At 29.3% G+C, this 9,100-nt stretch overlaps 2 protein-coding genes across 2 annotated transcripts; one reads left to right on the forward strand and one right to left on the reverse strand.

The window, feature by feature from the left end:
- Window positions 1-154: 154 nt before the first annotated feature.
- Window positions 155-1,769, forward strand: LOC125077300. The gene is made up of 2 exons (XM_047689210.1): window positions 155-503; window positions 1,582-1,769. Exons 1-2 carry the CDS (start codon window positions 329-331, stop codon window positions 1,710-1,712), a joined length of 306 nt encoding a protein of 101 aa, XP_047545166.1. The 5' UTR covers window positions 155-328; the 3' UTR covers window positions 1,713-1,769.
- Window positions 1,770-2,272: 503 nt separating this feature from the next.
- Window positions 2,273-6,728, reverse strand: LOC125077299 (aromatic-L-amino-acid decarboxylase-like). The gene is made up of 5 exons (XM_047689208.1): window positions 6,508-6,728; window positions 4,491-4,611; window positions 4,137-4,250; window positions 3,781-3,900; window positions 2,273-3,628 (listed from the first exon to the last, which is right to left on the reverse strand). The coding sequence occupies exons 1-5, from the start codon at window positions 6,585-6,587 to the stop codon at window positions 2,555-2,557; spliced, it is 1,509 nt and encodes a 502-aa protein (XP_047545164.1). The 5' UTR covers window positions 6,588-6,728; the 3' UTR covers window positions 2,273-2,554.
- Window positions 6,729-9,100: the final 2,372 nt, after the last annotated feature.

The following is a 9,100-nucleotide window of genomic DNA, read 5'->3' on the forward strand; positions in this document are numbered from 1 at the left end:
ATATGGCATTTCTACTTTCTGTCTAAAGTGTAATTTATTAAAAAAAACAAATGAGAACTGTTTTTATTTTATTTTTTCTTTTACTACCGACTAAAGTTATAAATAAATCATAAACAATTACTGTTAGGTGTATCAACAACTTTTCTCGGTAATTGTGTCATAGCAATGATTAGCAAAATAACATCATACGTAATTAAATCAACTGACTCATGCATGTAGGTATATTAAGGAAAACAGTTATATTGACCTCACAGAAAGGCAAGCTCATTTCGTATTTGTTCACGTATAAAGTGCTCTTTGATTTTGTGTGAACTAAGACCGTTTAACAATGGGTTTAAAGGGAATTTATTTTGTCCTAATTACCCTTTCTATTTATTTAATACAACATACTGATGCGTTTCCAAGAGACAGCAGTGTGACGAAAACAGAAACCTTGTTGGAATCACACGAAACAGCGTCGTCTCCGGTGAAAGGCAGCCCGGTACAAGTCCTTAGTGAATCAGGTAAAAATTAAAATATACATTTTATTTATGTACGTTTTTCAAGTAATATAAATTTGAAATTACTTGAAAAATAACAAGAAATAACAATTTGAAATTACACAGTAAAGTCAATCTGAAATATTTTTTGTTTTATTGACATGTTGTATACTTACCTGTAGGTATTTTGTAAATACTTTCACTATTTTTGATAGTGCAATTGTCTGTAATTTTTCTGATTGTATAAATATATATATATTTTTAAAGTTATGTAACATTATCTAGTTATTATGTGGGAATATGAAATATTTATACTACATTACTATTTTTGTTGTCCATTACAAATTGAAATTGAGTTTTATTAACTTTGGAGGGTATTTGACCATATATATATTTCTTTAATTTTGTATTTTTTGTAAAAAATATGATACCGAATACAACTATTTTTTGACATTGTTTTATTTGGAGATGTTATACTTGATTGTGCACAATACAGGTGCATTCTATTACTTTACTTACCTCCTCCTACTAGAATAGACACCCGACGCGGAAATCGAAACTGGAATAACAAGACACTTGTGTATTAGCTTTTTATATAAAATACATTATGAGCATTTGAATTCAATACCCGACTACGGCGAGGCAGAAACCAGGGTTATGTGTCGTACGCGCCTTTCTGAGTACGATTATTTCCGGAGATGGGTTTTACTTTTAAAATGTTATTATTTGTGAAATAATTTGTTGTTTCTTAGCTGTTTGTTGTGAGAATATAATGAAATCATAATTACAATTATTTCGTTATATTTAAATGGGAAAGGAAAACTTTATGCGAAAACGTGTACTATCAAAATTTCTGAGACTTGTATTGTTTTATCACCAAACCACAGAATTCAAAGAGTTTTTCTGTAATTTGTCTCATCGGTTTTAAACTACACATATATTTCAGTTCCGACTATGACTATAAATAATAACGATGAATTAATATTTGGTTTGTGTAGAAATGTGTTAGATGGGTTTTTAAATAATCACAATCGTCAGAGAGAGAGTTGATATTTTTATGATGAACTAATTATTTTAATTTTGTTTTTCTCTAATTTCTCAGATGTCAAAATACCAGGCCGTGTGAGCTGTCCCTACGAGGAGGCGACCGAATATGCTATATGTCAAGAACATTGTCTACCGAAGGGTTATTCATATGGCATTTGTGTCAGTGAAACGTGTAGTTGCATCTAGATAATTCGTACACATTTCTAAGAAAAATGGATTAATAAAGTAAACAGTTTCGTAAAATGTTGTATTCATTTATTATTGAATATATTTCACGATTACGTATAATATGCATCGTAGTCTAATTGAAATTCAAGATTCTAATTGAATTTCTAGAACTTAAAAATAAACAACTAAATGATTCCAGATATGTTAAATACGACTTCCCTTTTAGTAAGCCAACTTAATTTATAGTTTAAATTATGACGCAAAAAAAAATTATCTTCGAACACAAGTGTTTACTAATGTTTACAATTAATATACTATCTTTAAAACAAATATATTCCGTCTCGTTCATAATAAAAACTCAACCGATACGAAAATTCGGTTCATAATGGAGAAGCTTATTCTCACATAATGCAAAATATTCTTTCTTAAACATTGATTGATGTCTTTACACCTGCAATAAGCCATTTACCAATAAATAAAAGCTTCTGATATGCTTACATACACGGTACACACATACACACATAAATAATGATTTCTTATATAATTTTATATAGGTTTAGTTTTTCTTTTCAATAAACTTTATAATTTTATTTTCTGTATTCCTTTACCCAATAATTAAAAAAATACCTTTATTTATCTGTTAAGTTAATACTTAATAGAGAAATAATATTACTAAATTATTTATTATTTGCACCGTCTATTAACGAATAACGAATTAAAAAGTTGTTGTAAATAAACAAAATTTAAATATTGTATTAAACACATGTTGAAAAAAAATTATTTAAAAAAACAAAAATGTTATTTAAACTAAGCGTGCTCTCGTGTAACTATCTTATATTATAACCTCATTTTAATTAAATTCACTTGGATTTTTCACAAATATTAATACTGTCGAAATGATCGATTGTCGAAATTGCTTGTGATTTAGGATTTATTTTGTCTGGACTAATCAAACGATCCGTTTCTTCTTTAATCAAATTCCAGCTCGTTTCTATATGTTCTTTTGTGGTGAGTCTGGAGCATACTACGAATCGTATAACATAACGATTTCTATACGTGCAAGCGACCATGAATAATTCTTTTTTCTCTGTTAAATTTTCAAGTAATTTTTTCGTGTTGCTATCGCCGTCTTGAAGTCTGAAGCAAACAAGACCCATTGACGGTTCTGGTTCGACGATAAATCTGTTATCCGAACGTACTAATTTTGCAAAATGCAGTGCTAAGTTTATTTGATTTCTGATATGATCACGTAGGCCATCGGCTCCATACATTTTCAAAACAGTCCATAATTTAAGTGACCTAAATCTGCGTCCCAATGGCATCTGCCAATGTCTGTAGTCTGGTATTTTTGCTGTAGTTTTTAAGTCGTCCAAATACATGCGTTGAACGTCAAAAGCATAGATCAAGTCATAACAGTCCTTAACCCACATAGCTGAACAATCAAAATTTACAAGAAGCCATTTATGTGCATTAACAACAAATGAATTGGCATATTCAACGCCTTTCATTAAATGTCTATATTCTGGACATATAAATGCTGATGCAGCATAAGCAGCGTCAACGTGCAACCATACATTTTCTTCATTGCATATTGGTCCCAACTCATGAAGAGGATCGAAGGCGCATATTCCTGTAGTACCCAAATTTGCAACCACATAACATGGTATTAGACCTTGCGCCTTGTCTTCTTCAAAGGCCTTTTTTAATGTTTCTCCACGCAATTTACCATTAGGATCACTTTTCAAGAGCCTCATTTTCATAGATCCGAGTACACCAGCCTTCTCTACAGAAGAATTGCATTGATTTGACGTATATGCGACAAATTTAGTTTTCAATATATCATGATCTAAATCAGGATTTGTTTGCGTAAGTGTACGAACCATTTTATCTTTAGCTGCTAATAAAGCAACAAGTGTAGCTTCGCTTGCAGAACCCTTAAAATAAATAAAATAAAAATTAACACAATATTTGATGTGATCTATTATAATAATTTTATGAATAATAAGTTAATTTTCAAGTAATTGACAACTTTCAGATATATTATATGTGAAACTTAAAGAAATGAGATTATATCCAATTAAGATACCTGAATAACTCCACCCCCAGGACCATCTGTACAATTTAAAAATTCTTCGGGTAATCCTAGCAGCTTACCAAGCCAATTCATGGTCACAACTTCTAGTTCAGTGCACGCTGGACTCGCCATCTAATTAAAAATAATTGGTTTTGACCGAACGAAATCACATTGATTGGTAATTATCAAGTTGCTTCTTAGTAAGTGATAAAGAATTTTTAATCGATTTGTATTTTTTTTTAGGTCTTTTCTCAGTATAGCAATTAGTTAGCTTTAAAATAAATACATACATAGTAAAATTGTGCATATCTTGAAAAAAGTGACACCATGACAACAAAACAAAATATTATTAGCTAAAATAACCTTACCCAGGTAAGTCCTATGACTCCTAAACCGTCACTGAGAAGATTTCCAATAATACTGGCGTAGGAACAACCAGTAGGATAATAAGCATGAAAATGTGGAGAATTCCAATGTGTTACCTAAAACAAACATTACTTAGTCAATTTTTTCATCCTCCTCTATTTATCAATATCATTAATTTAATTCTATGTCTGTAATTTTAAGTCTCTAAAATAAGTACATTATTTTTTATTACAATAAATCTTTTAATACTATAATGTTATTTATAATATTTTAACAGTATATAAACAGTTATAAGGTATATTCATATTCTGTAATATGATAGGAAAATTACAAACATTATTTTAAATTCAACTTACGCCGGGTAAAACTTTCTCGTAGAAGTCCTTGAGTACAGTTTTCCAATCCTCGGGTTCCTCGGGTGCATTTTCAGGCAGTAATTTCATGAGATACCCGGGCTCCACTGAGGGTAAAACGTTTCTGCCAAGAAATAACATTGTTACTGTTTCTTATTTATGAAAAAATCTCTCTTAAATATAAACGTTAGGAATATTATCTACAAATGTTAGGGTTAATTTTTGTTCGTATTATTGCTCTACTTTCGTATCAAAATCAAAATATACTTTATTCAAGTAGGTTTTTACAAGCACTTTTGAATCGTCATTTAACAAACTATTTAAAGCAAAGCTACCACCAGTTCGGAATGTAGATTCGACCGAGAAGAACTGGCAAGAAACTCAGTAGTTACTCTTTTTCAACATCTAAAAATACAGTCATGTTAGCTAAATACTAATAATAATAATATCTATATGTATGTTACGTCTCCTGCCTGGAAGTCAACATGCATTAACTCCACGCTTTTTTATCATCAATATAATCTTGTATCGAATAATATGCCTTCTTTACCAATGTTTTTTTTACAATTGACGTGAATTTATGAAACGGCAAAGTCAAAAATGTCTACGGAATTTTATTATAGAAGCGGATACCTTGCCCTAAGAATGATTTATTGACTTTGAGGAGTCGGAAACTTGGCGTTCTAAGCTTATCCTTACTTCTTGTGCACATACAATGATTATCACTGATTTTATCAAAGTGATCAATGCTACTGTGTGAGTATTCCTTCTTTGTTAAAAACATCCCGAAGAGAGAAATAAAACTTTAAAAAAGTTGTTATGGTAATTGTTAAAAAAGAGCCGTTAAAGGCCTAAAGTATTAAAAACAGGTCTCTATATGTTTTTGGCTCAGCGCAATGACTTTTAGTCATTTTTCTGTTACCCATCCTAATTAGTTTTTAACTATATTTCATATTATTTTATACATTAATAGGATAATTATAGGTCTAATAAAATATGAATTAAGTAAAATATGTTTCAAAAGAGTTTTCACAAATTATCTTTGGAGAATGCACAAAGTGCAAATAATAATAAAATAAATAATTATTTTAATATATCTATTTAACTGTTACAAATATTTTTATCTATGGTTTATTATTTGATACGAATTGTATTAATTATTTACGTCATTTAGGGACATCGACTCATAATGCGTAACATCAGACAGTGCTTTATTATCGATTTCTTTTCATTTCATTTCGGCGTATATTTTATATCATTATATTCTTGTTAGTTCAGTCGTCCAGTTATTGCGAATTTACAATATATTGTAAATAAAACTAGTGACATTTAATGATAATTAAACAAAAACCAAAAGAAGACTAATTTTGAGTAAGCTTAAACTATTTTTTTTTATTTGCGTAACATTGTATGTTAGCAATAATATTTAGAGCCATAAAAAAACGAAATAGGTACATTTGTTTCATTAAAAAAAAACTTTTGTAAATATAAGCATCATTACAACTCATTGCTAGTTGCGTTATGTAATAAAAATTACAGCAATTATTAGCGGAATTATTTCAAGCTTATAAACACAATAACTAGGACGAGATTTCATTGTTGACAAAGAACATCATAATTATGAACGTTACATATTATGGTACTCATATTCTATTGTTAAATGAAACGCTCGTTCTCTAACCCATGTGAAATAAAAACCAACAAATAATAATGGGAAAACTAAAAGAAATAAACATTTTTCTTTTCAAATAACTGACAAAAAAGTTGAATCTAAAAACCGCATTGGTTCAACAGCAGCCGGCCTGTTTGTCGATGCAGTAGCCGCATGTTCGATCCCAAAGAGTTATTTCTGGGTTAATATTGTACTTATTATTTCTTAACCACTCGCACAAGCATAAGCCCATTTCGAAAGAATAATGAGATTGTTTGTAAAAATATATAAAATATTTATTAATATTTCCAAAATTTGAAAATATTAATTTACATATTATGAAAGTGTAACATAAATCAAAATTATTACCTATTATCTATATTCTCGTAATAATCAATCAACATCTCTATCGTTGCTTTAGCGCACTCGCGGAATTGGCCGGAATCCATAATGCACTGCACTTGATGAACTTGAATCACGACTCCTAATTTCCTTTACGTATAATACTTTTAATATTGAATACAGTGAAAAAGATTATGAGGGATAAAATGTTCGATTAAGTAAAAGAAGCGAAGGCACTTCGAAGTCGAGAGACGTTCAGAGAGACAATGGTGAAACAGGTTGTGAGATCGCGTTTATATGCGCTACTCAGCTTTCTACGACCGATTGTTTGTATTCGCGAATTCAGCGTTCAAAGGAATAAGTCAACAAGCTCTATTTTAAATTTTTGCAACGAATTATCTTTAAATTAGTTATACGGATATTGAAAAGTTGTGTTATAATAATAAACAACACAACAAAATTGTCTCTACAGCTTATAAGTTTTAGTTTTAGTTTCGAGAGTCTCATTTTTAATAAAAAAAAAAAATTAATACGTAACTAATAATAAGAAAATCAGTTTTTATTTTAGGAAAGTTCTCGGTTTAACGGAAACAGTGTTTTAGATATTAATATAATACCTATTGTGTTAATATCAACCAAATTGAATACACAATATAACAAACATATATTTTATTTCTTTATACATAAAATTATATCAAATCAGATTTTTATTAATGTAAGGTCATTGTGCACCTTTGAATCGTGATGTTAGTATACAATTAAATGGAAAACAACTGCTGATTCGGAGAAAAAATTCTACCGAGATGAATCGGCAAGAAACTCGTTAGTTAACATTTTCTGACATATTTTATTTTTTCTAAAGATAAAAGAGATTTTTAAATAAATAAGATTTTTTGTTTTTATTTAAATACATACAATTAAATTCAAAGACTGTCACATTGCTGTAACAATATAAGAGTTTAAGCAAAGAATATATACATTTTATAAAATATAGTTCTTAAAAGTTCGTATAAATATAAATCTAACCATATTAAAAAAATAATGACTAATATAATAAAATTTAAACTAAATCAAGGAAACAATTTGCAATGACTTAATTCTGTGAAAAGTTGGTTCCTGTTATAGACGTAGTTCAATTTATTAAAAAAATAAATGAATTTGTCTAATCACAAATTATGCCTTTTGCAAATTTTTTTTTTTTAAAAACATTACAATTTTGCAAAACGTAAGTCCTGGTTATAGCTTTCACCTTCATATTCATATACTATCTATAAATAAGTTACAGTGAGAGTAAATCTAAAAGTGTTACAAATTTTAAAAAGTTATCAAGGTTTTTCGGAAATTTGTAGTTTCGTAATGTTTTTTTTCTTAATTTTTAATCAATGCATCAACACTTATAAAGCTTGCGAGTAAAACAACAAATTATCTAGGTACTAAAATGAAATAAATTGGAGGCAAATACAATGATTCTACGAGTCCTGTAAGAAAAAATTTCATTCGTCTTATCTTAAATAACGTTTTCGAATATTATTTTTAGATACTGTTATCTGATGATAATAAAGACATATATGTAGGAAACAATTGGCCATTAAAAAATAATTGGGTTTTCTGTCGAGATATTCACAGCAGCACCCCGGAGTCTGGATGTCAGTGTCTATACTCCCGTGCCTTGTAAAACACGTAAAATCGTGGGCCTTGCACATGATGGAGTTCATTGTTCGTGTTGGATTTGCCATTCCATCTGATTATGAGATTATGATTATGAGAGAGAGATGTGTAGGAATAGAGAGCGGGATTGTGTTAGCGCACACACTTGGGCATTATCATTTGTCTTTAAGCAAAACAGTTCCTATAAAAGAATATTAAAAGCAATGTATTATTAAACAATATTTTTTAACAAAGGAACTATTACATTCTTTTAACAAAGTTAAATTGTCTAATAAACAATAATTGTACATAAAAATGATTTTTGTACATTAATTATAAGATCCAAAATATGACTTTAAATTAATCATTATTCGTAATGCAGAATTATTTCATTACTCATTAGAAGTGTCATATAGACGGACAACGGACCATTTTTCGAATTTTGTCCAATAAAGTGTAATGGTTCAATTAAATATTGCTAATCGTTATATCATATAACTTGATTATTATTAATGACTTAATTTAAGTTTCATATGTCTAGTAAACAGCCTTAGAGACTACATATAGTATATATCTTATCTATCTAAGTATATATCTTTGCTAATTCATTCAAATGACTCTTTAACTTTATCTGTAAGCATATTGGTCGAGTGCTAAATGGGATAATGATGGGAAGCGGTCAACATCGCTTATAGACATTGTTACTGTAATAAATATTCATTTTTAATATCGTCGTTTCACCATTGAACTTGGGAACTAAGATGTTATGTCCATTGTGTAACACTGGGTCTCTCGCCCTTTAAGCCTGTACACAGTATTAGTAGGTATTGTTGTACATATGTCGGTAGAATATGTGGTGAATGTGTACCTCCCCAGTCTTGCTTGCACAAGGCTCTACCACCAAGTTTATTTATAAGTTAAATAAGGGCACAGCCGCTTAGTAGTATGTAGATACAATAATAGATATAAAAAA

Source organism: Vanessa atalanta, chromosome 3, assembly GCF_905147765.1.
Source record: "Vanessa atalanta chromosome 3, ilVanAtal1.2, whole genome shotgun sequence".
Lineage (NCBI taxonomy): Eukaryota > Metazoa > Arthropoda > Insecta > Lepidoptera > Nymphalidae > Vanessa > Vanessa atalanta.

Excerpts from the sequence above, each read along its gene's own strand:
- LOC125077300 (XM_047689210.1), top strand. The coding sequence starts at position 329 with ATGGGTTTAAAGGGAATTTATTTTGTCCTAATTACCCTTTCTATTTAT. Across the intron at positions 504-1,581 it reads ACAAGTCCTTAGTGAATCAG|ATGTCAAAATACCAGGCCGT; the intron begins GTAAAAATTAAA and ends CTAATTTCTCAG.
- LOC125077299 (XM_047689208.1), bottom strand. The coding sequence starts at position 6,587 with ATGGATTCCGGCCAATTCCGCGAGTGCGCTAAAGCAACGATAGAGATG. Across the intron at positions 4,612-6,507 it reads TACGAGAATATAGATAATAG|AAACGTTTTACCCTCAGTGG; the intron begins GTAATAATTTTG and ends ATTTCTTGGCAG. Across the intron at positions 3,901-4,136 it reads GAGTCATAGGACTTACCTGG|ATGGCGAGTCCAGCGTGCAC; the intron begins GTAAGGTTATTT and ends ATTTTTAATTAG.